The 21,026-nt window shown below is 35.9% G+C and overlaps 1 protein-coding gene across 1 annotated transcript in view; it reads right to left on the bottom strand.

Annotated features, from left to right (window-relative positions):
* The window catches only part of LOC144958170 (uncharacterized), a 396,336-nt gene that overhangs the window by 155,174 nt on the left and 220,136 nt on the right, over window positions 1-21,026 (bottom strand). Inside the window, exons 5-7 of the mRNA XM_078889943.1 lie at window positions 18,949-19,246; window positions 17,816-17,924; window positions 15,728-15,824 (exon numbers count right to left, since the gene is read on the bottom strand). Of these exons, the coding sequence (XP_078746069.1) occupies window positions 15,728-15,824; window positions 17,816-17,924; window positions 18,949-19,246 (504 nt within the window). The remainder of the gene's footprint in view (window positions 1-15,727; window positions 15,825-17,815; window positions 17,925-18,948; window positions 19,247-21,026) is intronic.

Raw genomic sequence — 21,026 nt, 5'->3', positions numbered from 1 at the left:
CTCTCCTTTGGAATGGTGTGAGGGCAAAAAGTACAAGAAAGAAAAAAAAATATCTTATGGATCAAGAGACTTAATATTTCTTTTGATAATAAAATCGGAAAATATTTTGAGATATCCTAATAAAACACTCTTCCCTTCATCTTGGCCTGAAAATCTCTACTGCAAACATCGACCAGTTGCGACGTATTGTAGGCTCATTGTTATTATTATTATTATTATATTATTATTATTATTATTATTATATTATTATTATTATTATTATTATATATTATTATTATTATTATTATTATTATTATTATTATTATTATTATTATTATTATTATTATTATATTATTATATTATTATTATTATATTATTATTATTATTATTATTATTATTATTATTATTATTATTATTATTATTATTATTATTATTATTATTATTATTATTATTATTATTATTATTATTATTATTTATATTATTATTATTATTTATTATATATATTATCATTATTATTATTATTATTATTATTATTATTATTATATTATTATTATATATTATTATTACATCATTATTATTATATATTATATTATTATTATTATTATTATTATATTATTATTATTATTATTATTTATTATTTATTATTATTATTATTATTATTATTATTATTATTATTATTATTATTATTATTATCATTATTATCATTATCATCATCATCATCATCATCATCATCATCGTCATCATTATGATTATATATATTATTATTATTATTATTATTATTATTATAGTATGTAGTAGTAGTAGTAGTAGTAGTAGTAGTAGTAGTAGTAGTAGTAGTAGTAGTAGTAGAGAGAGTAGTAGTAGAAGTAGTAGTAGTAGTAGTAGTAGTAGTAGTAGTAGTAGTAGTAGTAGTAGTAGTAGTAGTAGTAGTAGTAGTAGTAGTATTGTTATTATTATCATCGTTAACATCATCATCATCATCATCATCATCATCATCATCATCATCATTATTATTATTATTATTATCATTAAATGACAAAATGTCTTGTTTTTAAGGCTATATAAAGAATAATATTGTTATTTGCCCTTTTAAAACTGATCCGGTTTTGTTGTTTTATTGGAATGAATTAATCACACAAAAAACCTGACTTATTAAAACGGAATGTTGATTACAGACCAGTGTATGTGGCATGCCTTTTAGATAACCTGTCATATCAGGAAAAACACGTAGGCTATTTAAATTTTTGGCCGCAAAAAAACTCATTCTTCGAAAATCGATCGATTAAAATGTCCCTCATTTTTTGCTAAAAACTCTCAAACCTGGGACTTTACGAAGTCAAGGGTTTGAGAATTTTAGCCAGACGTGGGTCGTTCTATATTTTTTTAAGGGTTTTACCGGGCTTGAACACATTTAGGTTATATCAGCGCCAGTAAAAAGGAAAAAATGGGATAGTAAAAAGTTCTTGAATTACAAAGAAAGCACCCAAGAAAAAGTAAGACATAGGGGAACTGGGAACAAATAGGGATGAGATGTAAATTCCAAGAGCATACCACCAATGTACTTAGATTGAGATCACCTATAAGTCTCATCCGTACACAAGCACAAAATCCAAAAAAGAGGAATACACTCAAATGTTTACATTATACATTCTAAATAACAAATATTATAATACATAACAGATAGATACAAGGAAAAAATATCATCTCCCAAAACAATAACTATGCATTTGACTGTTTCCCTCCCAGCTAGGACTCCAGCCAGGGCCAGTACAAAACCAAGTAACCTCATTCCAAGACAAAGACAGAAGGCAAGTTGGAAAACGGATATTATAAGAGGATAGAAGACACAGTATGTACCTCCCTGCCCACTTGGGAGGTCAGGAACCCCACCCAGTTCTAGTCGATCGACATCGGAAGAACGTTTGTTTGTTGTTTTTAAGGGTTTTACTGTACTTGCAACACATTTAGGTTATATCAGCGCCAGTAAAAAGGAAGAAAATGGGATAGTAAAAAGTTCTAGAATTACAATTAAAGCACCCAAGAGAAAGTAAGACAAAGGGGAACCAACAGGGATCAGATGTAGATTCCAAGAGCATACCACCAATGCACTTAGTTTGAGATCACCTATAAGTCTCATCCAGACACAAGCACAAAATCCAACAAAGAGGAATACACTCAAATGCTTGCATTATACATTAAAAATAACAAATATAATAACACATAACAGAGAGACGATTTACAAGTAAAAAAATGTCATCTCCCAAAACAATAACTATGCATTTGACTGTTTCCCTCCCAGTCAAGGACTCCGGCCAGGGTCGGGACAAAACCGAGCAATCTCACACCAAGACAAAGACAGAAAGCAAGTTGGAAAACAGATATAAGGGGATAGAAGACACGGTGAGTACCTCCCTGCCCACTGTGGAGGTAGGAAACCCCACCAAGATATCGGAAGAACGTTTTCTGGCCAAATATTTTAAATAGGTGTTTTTCCAGAGTATGGCAGCTATAATGCATGTAGGAAATTAAGTCACGTCCTGGAAAATCAGATCACTGCGAAATCTTAATAATATGATGAAATGATAATATGCTGGACTCGGGCACGTATGAGGTAGAAGTTTACGAGTTACGAGCAGAAAAATCAAAATCAAAACCTATTTTTACCTCAATATATCACGTTTTGTTATTGTTAATAAAACATGGCTTCCCTGATTATTATTATATTAATTAGAATATGCATCTAATTCTGCGTGGAATAATTAAGCTAATAACCGTATGTTTGTTTTCTTTGAGAGACAGAAGATGCAACTTGGTGGATTAGTTACATATAATATAGCTTTTTAAGTAAGACATACACGCAAAATATGATGAGGAGTATATTATTCAATCATCGGTCTCGAAATTGATTGATATGTAGATAGATAGATATATATATAGATAGATAGATAGATAGATAGATAGATAGATAGATAGATAGATAGATAGATAGATAGATAGATAGATAGATAGATAAATAGATAGAGAGATAGATAGATATATAGATAGATAGATAGATAGACAGATGGATGGATGGATGGATGGATAGATAAATAGATAGATAAATAGATAGATAGATAGATAGATAGATAGATAGATAGATAGATAGATAGATAGATAGATGGATGGATTGATGGATCTATGGATGGATAGATAGATAGATGGCAGAGAGATAGAGAGGAGTATATATAGATAGATAGAGAGATAGAAAGAAAGATAGATATATAGACAGACAGATAGATAGATGGACAACTTGACATGTAGATAGGTAGGTAGTGAGAAAGAGATAGATAAATAGATAGAAAGATAGAGAGAGAGAGGGGGGGGGGAGGAGAAAAAGAGTGAAAGGAGAGACAGACATAATATACATAGAGCGACCGAATGGGCTTGTGAATAACTAGTTACATCTTGAAGTTTGACATAGGGTCAATTGTCACAAGCAGACCCAATCAGAGTGGCTTTCAAAGGTGATATTGGCAGATCTGTGATTGCTTTCAAGTCTGTTGGGACGCCAGATTAGTTTGTAGGTAGATAAGTAGGAGTTTTTTGAGGTAGGGACGGGATGAGGTTGTGTGGTCTTGTGAACCGGTATGACACTTGCCTTTGGATCCGTAGCTCACGAGTTTTGGTCCTGCTCTGGGCGGCGCAAAATTGAGTCCTTAGAAAAAAAAGGGGCTCTTTACTCCTATCACTTCACCGTACTCCGGTATAAAATGAGTACCTGACCATAAACAGTCGAACATATTGTAATAGCGCCTTACAGGCGTCATGTCTCGTCTTACATGTTAAGTGTTACTATTGGCTAGGAACCAAGTGGCCTGCTAGAAACCTATTGTAAAGCACTTTGAGCACGTTCAGTGGATATTGCGCCATATAAAAGCTCGAATGCTTTAGTCCAGATAGCTTATCTGGCGCCATCACAAGCTTGACTATCACCCAAAACAATCAGCCCCACAGATCTCCTAAAGATTACTCGCAATTCAAACATAGGCGAATGAAAATATGCATGACGTTGTCGGGTATTACGGTGCAATTTCTTAAATTGAGCTTTTATATAACGCAATATCCACTAAACGTGCTCAAAGCGCTTTATAAGTGGTCCCTGGACAACAGCAACATTTAATATGTAGGACGGGACATGACGCCTATTAGGTGATATTACAATTTTTTTTCAGACAGAGGCAATGCTGTTAACGGCGAGGTACTCATTTTAAACCTGAGTACGGTGAGAGAATGTGAGAAAAGTAAAGAACCTTTTCCAAGGACTCAACTATGCGTCGACCTAGGCTCGAACCCAGGACCTTCAGATCCGAAAGCGAGTGCCATACCACAAGGCCATATAGCCGTACATCAATATATCCATATCAGTATGTCAAGGGCTCACAAACGGTGAGGTTGAGTGTTTCGAATAACAGGCAAGCAGTTAGGATGGTTATGTTTGGAATACATTGTAAAGTTTTACTGTGTAATTCCAAATATCAATGAGTAAAACATTGTGATAACTAATATTTACTTAAAATCAGCTAGTGGTAAAATAGAAACCTTCAGTACAAGCCAAGAAGCTCGATCGATCAGCTCCGAAAGTTGTTAATATTTCTCAATTTGACACACTAATGAAGGACTTAACAAGTAGATATTTGACCAATCAAAACATTGGATATATGAAATACCCTTAACCCCTTCTCGGACAAACATAGTCGGTTGTTTACAAACAATAAGATTAACGAGGTCGACTACTCTCTGCTCTTGGTTATTGTTATTAAACCCCAAGTTGTGTGATTAGCTCGAATTTAAGATAACGCATAGTTTTGTGTGTTGTTGCGATTGCTCAAGCTGGTATAATAGGTGAGTATTTTATTCAAAAGCATACTATCCTAGTATTTCCTGTGTCGTTCGCTTAGTTTGTGCGGCTATGTGGTCTAGTGGTATGGCACTCGCTTTCGGACCGGAAGGTCCTGGATTCGAGCCTCGCTCGGCACATAGTTGAGTCCTTGAAAAAGGCTCTTTACTCACTTTCTCTCACTGTACTCAGGTGTAAAATGAGTACCTGACCGTTAACAGCGTTGACACTGTCCGAAAAAAAGTTTAATATCGCCTAACAGGCGTTATGTCCCGTCCTACATGTTAATTGTTGCTGTTGGCCAGGGACCCCTTGTAAAGCGCTTTGAGCACATTTTTTTTAGAAATCACTGTCATTGTTTACTATATGATATCTATTTGGACTGTCCGAATCAGCTCAGGAGGCGTGGTTATATTCCCACACTACAAGTCTATTATTCAACACGACAGTTCATGACATAAAATGCTGCATCTTTGCAATCTTCAGTGTTGAAATTGTAGGTTTTTCTCAGGATCTGTGGGACTGATTGCATTGGGTGACAGGTAAGGGCGGCTATGTGGTCTTGTGGTATGACACTCGCTTTCGGATCGGAAGGTCCTGGGTTTGAGCCTCGCTCGGCGCATAGTTGAGTCCTTGGAGAAGACTCTTTACTAACATTCTCTCATCGTACTGATGTGTAAAATGAGTACGTGGTCGTTAACAGCGTTGTTTCTGTCGGAAAAAAATTGTATTATCGCCTAACAGGCGTCATGTCTCCTTCTTTATGTTTCATGTTGCTGTTGGTCAGGGACCCTTTGTAAAGCGCTTTAAACACGCTTAGTGAATATTGTACTATATAAAAGCTCTGCTTTTTTTAAGGGCGTAAAATAGCCACGATAAGTCCTGATCATAAACGGTAAACGACTTAAAGAATGCATTTACTTCCATTTTGAAAATTATGCGCTTTCTAGTTGGCGAGGATAGGATTTAATTGCTACTGATGTGTGGATTACACAGGGAGGTGGAAGATTGAGGGAGAAAGAACAAAGAAAAGGAAAGAGAGGTATTTGCGGACATGTGGTCTTGTGGTATGACACTCGCTTTCAGTCCTGGAGTCGAGCCTCGCTCGGCGCATAGTTGAGTCCTTGGAAAAGGCTCTTCACTCACATTCTCACACCGTACTCGGGGTGTAAAAAGAGTACCTGGCCGTTAACAGCGTTGTCTCTGTCCGAAAAAAATAAAATATCGCCTAACGGGCGTCAAATCTTGTCCTAAATGTTAAATGTTGCTGTTGGAAAAGGACCCCTTGTAAAGCGCTTTGAGCACGTTTAGTGGATATTGAGCTACATAACAGCTGAATTTCAAAGCTCAATTTATATTTAGATGGAGAGACGATGATAGAGAGAGAGGAAAAGAGAGAGAGAGAGAGAGAGAGAGAGAGGGAGAGAGAGAGAAAGAGAGAGAGAGAGAGAGAGAGAGAGGAGAGAGTGAGAGAGAAGAGAAATAGAGATGAGAGAAAAAGAATCCTTCAGACATAATACCGTCTAAAGGCAGCGGGACACATATTATTTTCACTACTACTGTCTTCCAATTTCACGGTGTCTGATGCACAGCTCGTTTTCCCATCCACTCGGAGATGGGGATCGACCGGCCGGCCTCAAGTGCGCCTTGTATCCCGTATTGGAAATCGGTAATACGACGAGCCAGCAATGAGTATTTACATGGGAACCGGCAAGCTGGTGCCGGCAGTCTCATTTTCCTTCTCAGGGCCGGTCTTTTCGTTGCTACTTCTATTATTCTCACGATCATTATATTCCTTTCTTTATATTATTTCTTTCTCTCTCTCTCTCTCTCTCTCTCTCTCTCTCTCTCTCTCTCTCTCTCTCTTCTCTCTCTCTCTGTCTCTCTCTCTCTCTCCCACTCTCTCTCTCTCTCCATCTATCTATCTATCCATCTACCCATCTATCTATCTATCTATCTATCTATCTATCTATCTATCTATCTATCTATCTATCTATTTATCTCTCTCTCTCTCTCTCTCTATATATATATATATATATATATATATATATATATATATTATCCCCCCTCTCTCTCTCTCTCTCTCTCTCTCTCTCTCTTTTTTATTTTTTTTTTAGGAGAGAAAAGTAATCAAAACGCGTTATAAAGGCTTCCCAGCCAACAGCAACACTTTAGATCGCCTGTAAGGCGATATTACATTTTTTATTCGACCGAGGTAATGCTATTTACGGCCAGGTACTCATTTTACATCCTAGTATGGTGAGAAAAGATTAGTAGAGAGCCTTTTCCAATGACTCAACCGTGCGACGCTCAAAGCGGCTCTCGAACCCAGGACCCCCAATCTAACCACTTGACCACATAGCCGCACAAGTAAAGGGTTTCGATCCCGAAATTTTCTGTGATAAATATTTTGATATTTTTGTCACACGTTAGAAAAAGTCTATAAAGCACCCAAAAAAAAAGGAATCCTCCAGACCAGGAGACCCATAGAGCTGGAGATTATCCCGGTTTCTATAACGTGAAACGGAAAATAGAAATTGTTAGCTACCCTTAGATAGGACACTATCGCAAAGTTCTTTCAGAAACCCAATCACTGCTGGGTGGACAGAGAGATCAGAGAGAAAAAAATCTCGACTGCACCCGGTCCCTTTGCCTGTAAAGCGAGTGCTCTACCTATTAAGTTATCGAACTCCCCCCCCCCCTCCAATACACATACACGCACATACAAACACACACACACACACACATCTCCTTAAGCATCATAAAGACAAGAAAATTGAAATATTTTGGAGACACAAGATACCAGAAGAGGCGAATGGAAATAGAGGCAGAGGCCAAGTCAACAAATCATGGCTTGAAGATATGTCATGGACTTAGTTGTCAGCAAATATTGCAAAAAGAAAGCAATGCAAAAGTAGGAATGGTTTATCCTTTCCTGTCAACTACTACCTAAGAGGTGATAAAATATATAAAATGCTGGTTCAAGATTAATTTTGAGCCCAAAACTTTCCGTGTAAAATACTTTATTCTTTTTTTTTTTTTTTTGACGCTAGTATCTATTCTCTCCATTTGTTCAATACTACTTTTTAAGACAATTCACAGCTTCTATATCTGGCAGCGTTGTATTCTCCTTAACTCTCTCCTTACCGGCCATATTCCGGATTTCCCCAAAACGTCACACCCAACCTATACAAAAACAGATTTATTTCACTCAAACACAAAAGCTGTTAGTTCTTGCTATTCATATTTCTTTCTGCTGAAACTTGCTCTTCAACACAGTATTAATATGCTTTAACTATAGAAACCATTTTTGTTCAAATATTATGATATACAAAAAAAAATTAGAATGAGAAACATGTTGGCTGCATTGTAACGAATGTGACGATTTCCTATTGGTGGTAAGGAGGGGGTTAAACGTGGTGATGCATGGATCGTTAGTCTGAGGGATTCTTGGGTGATATGTCATATTATTTGTACAAGGCCAATATCATGAAAAGTCCAAACATGAGGCAATGATAATAATAATATATTGTTGAGACAAAATTTGGAATCGTTGAAACCCCGGAATCTTCCACCAAACATTGTAAGAGTAATAAAAATCAATCATTTTAGCCCTCTTGCATTGATAAGTTAATATTATTATATTGTCTTTGAAATTAGTTGAAGAAGGTTTTTGAGCCCAAAAAGTTAGTTGAAAAAGAGTTTTGAGCCCAACAAGTTGGTTGAAGAATGATTTGGAGCCCAAAAAGTTAATTGACGAAGGTTTGGAGCCTGAAACGTTGGTTGAAGGATTTTTAGCCCAAAAAGTTGTTTGAAAAGGGATTTTGAACCCAAAACGTTAGTTGAAGAAGGATTTTGAGCCTGAAAATTTCCTTCTAAAGTAATTAGTTCTTTACTGAAACGGGTATATTCATCTATTTGTCTCTATATTTCTTTAAACATAACTCCACAGCTTCTCGCAAGCAGGGTTGTATTCCCATTGAATGGCGATGCATGGATCTTTAGCCTGAGGGATTCTTGGATGCCATGTTTGTACAATGTCAATATCACAAGGCAATGATATTGATGAGGCAAAGTCTTGAAGATGAAGAAATAACTAAATATTAATTTCAGCACATCATATTTTGAGAAATAGAAGTGATAGAATTTTGATTTTTTTTTACAAGTTAGGGGTCATTTAAATCGGTCGATATTTCAGTTAGACCTAAACTTTTTCTGACCAAAATTAATAAATATGTGTTTTGTGTATGTCAGGGTAAGATACTTTTTGAATGAAGACACTATTACAAAAAAAAAAAAAAAAGAAAAGAACAAAGTACTTTAAAAGTAATGTTTTAGCTTTATACCCTTCTTAGGCAAACAAACAAAATTCCCAACTAAACATGTGTTCTTTCCATCCTTTCTGTTATTTTAGTTTATTTATTTATCTATTTATTTTGTATAGCTAAAAAAGTTTGTGGGCCCGATATAATCCGTTAATTATTTTTTTAAGCTAGTGTTGTTGTCTTATTTTTAGTTCATCATTTTTTCTTTAACAGTTTACAGCTTCTATAGGCTTTGAACGATCGAATAAAGTGATGCATGGATCTTTAGCCTGAAGGCTTCTTCGTTGACATGTTCTATTTGTACAAGGCCAATATCAACAAAAACCCAAGCACCCGGCCATGTTATTAATGAGGCCAAATCTTGAAGCGGCTGAAAGAAATGTCTAAACCTTCCACCCATCATTCTGAGAGTGAGAGTAATAAAAATCAATCATTTTGGTACCCTATAGTCTTTTTCTCTTTTTCACGTCCATGTTCAAAGAAGAGGAAAGTGATATTCGCCTGTATTGTCAAGGGATGATAAACATACCAATATAAATATACCATTAAAATTTGTAGTTTAACAGTTTTTAATTATTGAAGGTCATCACCACCAAAAAAAATAACCAAAAAAATTGATCTTTTATATAGCGCAATATCCACTAAACGTGCTCAAAGCGCTTTACAAAGGGTCCATGATCAACAGCATCATGTAACATGAGGAGCGAAACATGACGCCAGTTAGGTGATATTACTACCATCATCATCATCATCATCATCATCATCATCATCATCATCATCATCATCATCATCATCATCATCATCATAATAATAATAATAATAATAATAATAATAATAATAATAATAATAATAATAATAATAATAATAATAATAATGCTGAAAACTTATATAGCGCTATAACTCCGAGACACCAGACTCTAAGCGCTTAAATTACAAATTACTTTGGCTGAAACATACTCATTTACACACACAAGCACGCACACACACACACACACATATATATATACACACACACACAACAAAACACACAACACAAACCAAACCTATCTTGCTTCTCATACCATCTACTAAAATCGAAACAAATATGTTTTAAGCGAACGTTTAAAAATAGACAAAGATTCTTTTTCACGAATGCTCTGCGGTAAGGCGTTCCAAATAGAGGGTCCGAAATGAGAAAAGGATCTCATTCCAGCATTTTTCCGAATTCGAGGGACAACTAGTTTTGTGGAATCACTGGCCGAACGTAAGGGGCGGGGTTTTGAATATCTTTCAATTAGTTCTGAAAGGTAGGAAGAGGCAGTACCTTCAAGACAACGATACACTAAAACAAATGCTTTGAATTTAATCCTTTTCTCAACAGGCATTCAATGCAGGTCATGAAGTAGAGGTCCGACAGAGTCGCACCTACGCTTCATGAATACTAGTCTGGCAGCGCTGTTTTGGACAATCTGTAGACGTTTCAGATTGTATTGCGAAACGCCAAACAACAGAGCATTACAATAATCCAATTTCGATAGTACGAGGGACACAACCAGGTGCTTGGTCACATCCTCAGATATGAACCGTCTAATGGAAGCAATCTTTTTTAGTTGGAAAAAGAGAGATCTAACCAACCTGATGCTCCATCGACAGTCCAGAGTCTAAGAATATGCCAAGGTTTTTCACTTTGTCAACAATTTGAATGGAGGTATCCCCCAACTTCAAATCTGTTTCACTTTTCCACTTCCTGTTCCCCACATAAAGCACCTCCGTCTTATCATCATTCAGTTTCAGTCTGTTCTCATTCATCCATTTCTTAACACTTTGGATACAATTTTTATTATTGGCTGATACTTCTTGTAAATTTCTCGTATTCGAAACGCACTACAATTGCGTATCATCAGCGTATTGATGGTAAGACAGACCGAAACTTCTGATGATTTTAGACAGAGGGCCAACGTACAAAACAAAAAGAACGGGTCCAAGTACTGAACCCTGGGGAACCCCACAATCAAGAAAGATTTCCTCAGATCTATATTCATCCACCGTAATAATCTGTTTACGATTAAACAAATATGACCTAAACCAATCAAGCGCTGCACCAGACACGCCATAAGTAATTTCAAAACGTTTGAGAAGAAGATTGTGATCAATAGTATCAAAAGCAGACGATGGGTCAAGCAAATTCAGCCAAGAACATGAACCATTGTCAATATCAGAGAGGAGATCATTAACAACCCTAACAAGTGCGGTTTCTGTCGAATGATGTTGCCTATAAGCAGACTGAAATTTTTCTTCAAGACAATTATTTTTAAGATGAGACAGTAATTGTTTCAAAACAAGCTTTTCTAAGATCTTAGAGAGAAAAGGAAGATTAGAGACAGGGCCATAGTTTTTTAAGTTCTCTTTATCGAGATCAGGTTTTTTTCAAAAGGGGTTTGACATGAGCAACTTTGTAAATGTCTGGTACAGCACCTGACTGCAACGAATTATTAACAATACATGTAAAGTTAAAATTACATCAATGCATTTTTTAGAATGGCAGTATTTACGGGGTCTAAATCACAACTTTTAGTAGGAGACAACATAATGCAATCACATAAGTCAGCTTCAGTAATCTTTGAAAAATGTGTTAATGAATCACCATGAAACGTGTCAAATGTTGTATGGATCGATTCAGACGACAGTTCTTTCCTGATGGTATCCGTTTTTTCATCATCATCATCATCATCGTCATCATCATCATCATCATCATCATCATCATCGTCATCATCATCATCATCATCATCATCATCATCATCATCATCATCATCATCATCATCATCATCATCATCATCACCACGATCATCCTCATTATCATCATTATCATCATCATCAACACCATCATCATTATCATCGCCATCATCACCACCATCATCAATATCATCATCATCATCATCATCATCATCATCATCATCATCATCATCATCATCATCATCATCATCATCATCATCATTATCAACATCATCATCATCCCACCCGCTAAACAAACAAAAGTATAATTTTCCCTAATGACCAAAAATCTTCTAAAATATTCATCACCATTTCTTTACTGCATGAATCAACCATCGTTTTGGCATGAACGACCTAATGACTGCCTGGGTCACGACCTGTACAAACAAAACACAGGATTTCTTTCCATCTTGACAGGAATACTGTAATATTATGTGAATTATCGGTGAATTCGAACTTTGTTCCCAACGCGCACTCGCAAGCTCATGCAACGGTTGGGAATACGTCCGGAATTCCAAAAAGAAGTGTGTAAAAATCGTATACTCATACATAACACATAACACAGAACGAGACTTGACGCCTGTTAGACGATATTACAATTTTCCGACAGAGCAACAACGCTGTTAACGGCCAGGTGCTCATTTTAAACCTGAGTACGGGGAGAGAATGTGAGTAAAGAGCCTTTTCCTAGGACTCAACTATGCGCCGAGTGAGGCTCGAACCCAGGACCGTCCGATCCGAAAGCGAGTGTCATACCACAAGACCCCATCTAGTTCATTCCTACAGAATACCAGAATAACGCGGTTGCTTACATAACATGTAAACTGACCCCTTCCCCCTACCCTCCATCACCCATGGCCAAATTAATGGCAATAAAATATTCATGACTATTTGATTGGCACACACCGTAATTAGCAATTAATTATGGGTTGGTTGGTATGGGAAACCAATAGCGATAAGGTTAGCGGCTGTGTCAACATTGACATCCGTTCAAAGACAAATCGCTTTTTTCAAAAAGAATTCGCAATATATATATATATATATATATATATATATATATATATATATATATATATACATACACCAATTATAAATGGAACGAAATTGACGTCACTCACAAGCTCGTGAGCGATTGGGAACACGTCCGGAATTTTAAAAAGGAAGAGTGGAAGAATTGTATAATATTTCTCATCAACATGTTTTTGTTTTTTGCCGCCATTAAATCATGCACCGCTTTTTGCTTTTGTTTGATGTTGTTATTTTTGTTGTTGTTGTTGTTGTTGTTGTTGTATTTTCGTTGTTTCTAAAAACGTTTTTTTTTTCTTTGTTTGTTGTTGTTGGTTTTTTTTTTGTTTTTTTTTTTTTTGGGGGGGGGGGGGGGGGGGGGTGGGGGTTTGGTTTGGTCGTTTTTTAAAATTCAATTTGCATCATACAGTATGTAGTCATTGCCTTATACATATAAATGTATTACTATCTGGTACACAAATCAATAGTGATGTGTATTGAGCAGACCTAAAATAAAATAAAAAATTAAATAGTCGTTAATAAAAATGTTCTTACATACGAATTGATAACCCAATGTGGTTGTATTAGAATTTTCCTTCAATATTAATAAATAATATTATCTTAACAGCGTATTTTAGAGGGAAAGTCAAGGACTTGTGCGGCTATGTGGTCTAGTGGTATGACACTCGCTTCCGGATTGGAAGGTCGTGGGTTCGAGCCTCGCGCTCGGCGCATAGTTGAATCCTTGGAGAATGCTCTTTACTCACATTCTCTCACCGTACTTAGGTGTAAAACGAGTACCTGGCCGTTAACAGCGTTATCTTTGTCCAAACAAAATTTGTAATATCGCCTAACAGGCGCCATGTCCCGTTCTAAATGTTACGTGTTGCTGTTGGCCAGGGACCCCTTGTAAAGCGCTTTGAGAACGTTTAGTGGATATTGCGCTATATAAAAGCTCAAGTTTTGTTTGTTTGTTTGTTGTTTTTTTGATAATAATATTGCTTTTCCTTGACATTTGGATGCTTGCTTTCCAATTTCCTAGATGATCTATTAAGGACCATGAGACCACGGAGTAGCATTTGCTAGATCACCATTTCCACCAGATCAATCAGACCCAGTTAGTAAATCATTGCTGGGTGGTCATTTGGTGTGTGTGTGTGTGTGTGTGTGTGTATGTGTGTGTGTGTGTGTTCGAAGGGGGGGGGGTGGAATTGAGCTTTTTATATAGAGCAATATCCACTAAACTTGCTCAAAGCGCTTTATATGGGGGCCCCTGGCCAGCAGCAACACTTAACATTTAAGACAGGACATGATGCCTGTTAGGCGATATGTGACCCATCGTCTCAAAACGGTATTATGACAGAACGAACCTGATGTTTAAAAGTCGAAATAAATCTTAAATGGTCAAAAATATAAATTGTTGGCATTAACACCCTAAAATATGGTATCCATTCCTCTCAATAAAACATACAAACTCAACACAAGTCTGTTATTTCTGGCTATAAATTCAATTTTCATTATCCAAACTAACCCGACTTAATACATTGTTGAGGCGAAGGGTCACATATTACAAATTTTTTTCGAGTTGGGTTCAGGATATAAAATCTGAGTGTAAATTACCTTGTGCCCATATTTAAAATCATGAAATAGGATTAGACGTCCGTGTTGATAAGAAAAGATTCGCAATGGCGTCTCGACACAAGTTAAGGGAGGTAACAAGAACAATCAAAGTAATGCTAGAATCGTGCAAGAGTTTGTTCCCCTGTCATGAGGTGAATATTTAATTTATTCTTGCCGACCTGAAACTTCTGAAAGAGACACAACTCAAAATATTCGACACTTTCTGTGAAAATAAACATGTTACGGTTAGTTGGATAAGGGAGGTAACATCAAAATCAATCTGATACAAGAATTGTACAAGAGTTTGTTCTCCTGTAACGTTGAGGTTAATATTTATTCTTGCCGATCTGAAATTGCTGAAAAGGGAAATAACTCAATATAGTCGACACTTTTTCTGTGACATTGAATAAGTTAAGTTTCGTTCTTTTAAAAAAAAAAACAGTTCAACATTATGCTAATGTTGAAATCATTTTATTTAATAAACAAGTATTGCTCTGAACAAAGATTCTGTAAGGAACACAGTAGGAAGGATGGGGATTTGCTGACATGTTTTTGTAAACAGAAGGAGGGGGTGGGGGGCGGGGGTATTTATCGTTTATGCTTGCTTTTTTGTTTCGTGTTGCTGTTTTTTTCCAAGTTTTTGTGTGTGTGGGGGGGGGGGGTGGTAGTGTGACTTTTACTTTTATGTCGCCCTATAAAATTTATCTTCGGGATTAAAGTTTTGTTTCAACTGCCTTCACAAGGGTGTGTGCTCATAGAAACAATCATTCCCATTTATGTAGATATAGTGGTATGTGGAAAATCACTCTCAGGTGAGGAATACCCCTTTAAAACACACACACACACACACACACAGAGAGAGAGAGAGAGAGAGAGAGAGAGAGAGAGAGAGTGGGAGAAAGAAATAATTAGACGGAGGGAGAGTCACAGAGAGAGAGTGAAAGAAAGAGAGAGAGAGAGAGAGAGGGGGGGGGGAGAAAGAAATAATTAGACGGAGGGAGAGTCACAGAGAGGTGGGGAGAGAGAGAGAGAGAGAGAGAGAGAGAGAGAGAAGAAAAAAATATTTTACACATATATGACAGGTTTTAGAAGAATGGAAATGATTTACAGTATCAAGAATCGGACAGGGTGGCATGTCATGGTACGGAAATGGAGAGAAAAAATCACTTACCTTCTGGAATAACAATGTCTTGGTCCCGCCTTTGGATGACCCATTAAAGTCTTCTTGGTCCGACAAATCTCTGTCCCTCGACCCGTAATGTTTAGGGCTGTAAAGAAAAACAATGTCACCATTTAAATTATGACCCCTCGTCTCAAAACGGTATTATGTCGGGTGGACCAGATGCTAACAAGTCAAATTATAGTTAAACTGGTCAAAAATATGAATCGTTGGTATTTAGTACAGTAAAATATGATATTCCTTCTCCTCTATAACGCATATAAACTCAACTTAAACATGATATTTCTGGCTACAAATATCATTTTCAGGATCTTAATCATCCCGACTTAATACCGTTTTGAGACGAGGGGTCAAAATTTCTATGTGTGACCCACCGTCTCAAAACGGTATTATGCCGGGATGAACTAGGGTTTGGAAATGGAATTTATAGTTAAAGCCACAAACATGAAACTTGGGGTTAATTCCTATTCGTTATGGGTGTCCCGATAGCTCCGTTGGTAGAGGACGCTTTATACTCAAAGGGACCTAGATCGATCCCGGGTGCATTCGAGATAATTTCTGACTAAACGTGCTCAAAGCGCTTTTCAAGCGCTTAACCAACAGCAACACATAACACGTAGAACGAATCATCACGCCTGTCAGTATTATTACAATATATATTGATATTACAATTTTTTTCCGACAGGGACAACGCTATTAACGACTAGGTGTGAGTAAAGAATGTGAGTAAAGAGCCTTTTCCAAGGACTCAACTATGCGCCGAACGAGGCTCGAACCCAGGACCTTCCGATCCGAAAGCGAGTGTCATACCACAAGACCACATAGCCGTATTTGCTTAATATCTAAGTGATACTAAGCTGCTAGAAGCTGTGGACTGTAAATACACAAAAATGAACATAACGACTTCAAAATAGAGCAAAATACAAAACCCTTCTTCGGCCAACAACAAAAAAAGCACAACAACAATTATTATTATTATTATTATTATTATTATTATTATTATTATTATTATTATTATTATTATTATTATTATTATTATTATCATCATCATTATTGTTATATTATTATTATTATTATTATTATTATTATTATTATTATTATTATTATTATTATTATTATTATTATTATTATTATTATTAGTTTATTTTAAACGTCAACCACCGTTAAAATGTGGAATATCATGTCGAAATGAATGTGGTCAAGAAAATTGAGTTTAAAGACAAATAATTAATGTTGGTAGTTTATATTTTTTTAAGTTTTAGAAACAAAACTGCCTCTCCTCTATAGAAACATCTGTCTTACCTAAAATTTTATAATTATTATAATTTTGGTTTAACCCTCTCCGTACCAACTATAGGAAAATCGTCACATTCGTTACGATACAACCAACATTTGTCTTATTCTAATTTCTCTTGTAGATCATAAAATTTAAATAAAATGAACAGTGTGTTGTAGAGCATGTTTTGATAAAGAAATTATGTATCGCAAGAATTTTACTGCTATTGTGTTTGAGTGGTAAAATATATTTTTGTGTTTGTTGGGTGTGACGTTTTGGGGAAAATCCTGAAATTGACTGGTAAGGAGAGAGTTAACCAATTAACTCCCGTACTCTAGACAGACAGATTCAGAAATTAAGGAGCAGGCACCGGTGTAAGATAAAGAACTGAACAAGTAACGGTAGCACGTCTGACTGGTAATCAGAAGGTCGGAGGTTCGATCCCCAGCCGAGGTCGACAGATTTTTTTGGATATTTTTTTCTTGTATTTTTCTACTTTCCTTTGTCTGGCACCTTTCATACACACTTGTTCAGATCGTTATCTTGACAGTCACGTATTTTAAAATTTTCCAGAAAACTCCAAATATCGATCGATTTTAATTACCCTCATCTTGGCGAAAACTCTCGGATTTGGGACCTCGTAATGATGCTGCTATTGATGATGATGATGATGATGAGGAGGAGGAGGAGGAGGAGGAGGAGGAGGAGGAGGAGGAGGAGGAGGAGGATGAAGAGGATGAAGAGGAGGAGAGGGAGGCAGGATGAATTTTTTTTCTAATTTTCATTCGGCGTTATTGTTGTACCTGGGAGGGGTCAGAGGAGTAGTAATATCACTATCTCCATCAATTGACCTTCGTCCAAAGTTCAAGGTCATATCAGCAGTGTAACGCAAAGGTGCTTTAAGTCTGTCACCTGGGAAAAGAATATTTAAGTTGTACAATGAGTGTTACATGGATACATGAACTAGTCAATTAGATAAACAAATAAATAAATGATAAGTAACTAATGTACAAAAATGATTTTAACAACCTTCCAAAATGAACAAAATACTAAATACGATAATATACAATGTTGATGCTATACAATATTTCCTATAATATTATATACGATTTTTCAATGATATCCGAAAGTACATTATATCTGTCTAAATAAATTATATGCAAATTAATAAAATGATAGATAAATATCAATGTAATGTTAAATATTTTTTTGACATAAATTCATTTTTATTTGATTTGAAATTATAGATAATAAATTTTAGTTACAAGAAAGAAAAGGATATATTCGACGTGCACTATTTGCAAGTCTGTTAACCCAATTTTACTATGGGCTCATTGTTGTAATGGAAATCTCAAAAACTGACGCAAAATATTGTCCATCACAACAGTATTAAACTAGGCCCATAAGTGGGTTCGGATGTCAGACCTGAATTATTGTACACGCCGGATATAATTCAATTTTAGTATTGTAAATCCTCAAAATCAAAGAATGTGTTCAATTCCATTTCTTCCTAAAGAGATATGCTTTTTTTTCATCTGATTTTGTTTTGTCTAGCTGAGTTATAAAGATCCATGTCTAGACATAAGAATATGCTGTTTATATGAACAATAGATTGATGAAACAGAGTTAAGATCGGCTACTTTTTGTGCTATTTTAGTGGTTGTTAACCCTCGCCTTACAACATGCAACAAAATGGTCACGTTTGTTACGACACAATATATTATATTTTATTATTCCTTTATATTTTGTACATCACAAAATTTAAAGAATGGCATTTTTTAAATAACTAAGAACATAAAGTTATTTTGTAGAGATTTTGTTTGAGTTTAAAAAATCAATTTTTTCTGCGGGGAAAGCCTGCCATTTTAGGAAAATACTAGAAATGATCGGTAAGGAAAGAGTTAATTCATAGGTCTCAAATAGCGACAATTCTTACCCAATTGTCTAAAGAAGGAAGAGCTCTTTCGAAAGGTTCTCGGCTGTTGCTTCGTCCGCTCGGAAATACTACGGTAATCCATAAAATCATTATCTTGAGAAAATGAGTCAAAGCCCCTATTTGTATGGTGCACCAGTTTGGACAAGTCTGTGTCAGATTTCTCTTTCAAACACGGTCTGTTACTTGGGTTGATAGAGTAACGGTTGAGTTGGGGAGAGGAGTGAGAGTGTTTCGGGCTGCCCATCAATTTCCGTTTCTCATCTTGGCTGTTTTCTTTAATGCTTTCTCGTCGAATAATCTGAAATGAAGAGGATAAATAAATTATTTTTGTATTTACTCCATTGACATCTCCAGTGCTCTACATGAACCATATTTCCATTTCTGTTGTACTGACCACCTGAATGGAACCATATGTGACCCATCGTCTCAAAACGGTATTGTGTCGGAACGAACCAGATGCTTAAAAGCCGAATTAAATGTTAAACTGGTCAAAAATATTAATTGTTGGCATTAGCACCCTAGAATATGGTATCCATTCTCGTCTATTATACATACAAACTCAACACAAGTCTGATATTTCTGGCTATAAATTAAAATTTCAACATCTTAACAATCCCGACTTAATACCGTTTTGACGCGAAGGGTCACATGTTTATATTATGATGCTTTGATTTGATACAGGTATAAGAATACAGTCTGCTGGGTGTCAGAATAATTTTAGTGTGCGGCTATGTGTCTTGTGGTATGACACTCGCTTTCGGATCAGAAGGGTTCTGGGTTCGAGCCTCGCTCGACGCATAGTTGAGTCCCTGGAAAAGACTCTTTACTCACATTCTCTCATCGTACTCGGGTGTAAAATGAGTACATGGCCGTTAACAGTGTTGTATCCGTCCGAAAAAAATTGTAATATCGCCTAAAAGGCGTCATGTACCATCCTACATATTGAATGTTGCTGTTGGACAGGGACCCCTTGTAAAGCTCTTTGACGACGTTTAGTGGATATTGCGCTATATAACAATTTTAGTGACACATAAAACGATGGGAGAGCCTCTAAATTTATAGTAGTTATCTGATAAAAACGAGAAATATGTGTGAAATTATAACAGCTGTCAAACGACTACATCAAGCGGTTATCTTTATAATAATATCATAAAAACATAAAATTCTTGAATTTCTCTGTTTGGAATTTCGTACTTTATGGGGAAAAGTTTTCGAAATGTCAAGGACAGGACTACAAGAAAACTTTTATTCGCCTATAGATAGAATGCGCGTGGCCGAGAAGTTCACAACATTGCCATCCGGAAGTATAACGGACCAACACACAAAATCTGTGTAACCATGAACTTTTATAGTCTGGTTAATACAGTTTAGTGAGAACAAGTCACAAACGCGGTTGGCAAAAACAATAACAAAGGCCTGAGTGACGTCATCTGCATACTATCGATAGCCTCCAATGACATCACATAATAATATGTTATTTTAAAAATCAAATGCTTTCAATTATTTCATTGATTGTTTATTGAATTAAAATAAATACATTTAAACAATTCTATTTATTCATCCCATTGGGGGGGGGGGATTGTCTCTAGGATCTATTCCACGGGAAGACTGGGATATCCCAGGCGTCAGCCGCAGTCCAGCGCCTCAAATTGAGCTAGAGCTAGAGGTGACTTGCTCAAGGCCACACACCGTAGCTGCGGGTGATCGAACTCGGTACTTTTCGGGTACGAACCAAAGACCTTACCGCTGAACCAAGCTGAATTTAACGGTTTGACATGAATAATTATCATTGGGCTTAGGATATATTTATGCAACACGCTTTTGTTTTTTTGTTTTTTTTGTTTTTTAGTTTTGTTTTCTTTTCAGTGTTTGGAAAAAAATATTTTGAGATCCTACATGTTTTACGCGTGATAATGAATAAAAACGCCTCATGACATTTTTTCTATATATTATGCTTTAGCATAATCGGGTTTTCCACAAAACCAAAAAGTATAATAATAATAATAATAATAATAATAATAATAATAATAATAATAATAATAATAATAATAATAATAATAATAATAATAATAATAGTA

The sequence above is a fragment of the Berghia stephanieae genome, chromosome 12 (genome assembly GCF_034508935.2).
Source record: "Berghia stephanieae isolate SIO BIC M18660-M18661 chromosome 12, UCSD_Bste_1.3, whole genome shotgun sequence".
Classification (NCBI taxonomy): domain Eukaryota; kingdom Metazoa; phylum Mollusca; class Gastropoda; order Nudibranchia; family Aeolidiidae; genus Berghia; species Berghia stephanieae.
The sequence above is the reverse complement of the archived record's forward strand: the minus strand, read 5'-3'. Positions and strand labels throughout refer to the sequence as shown.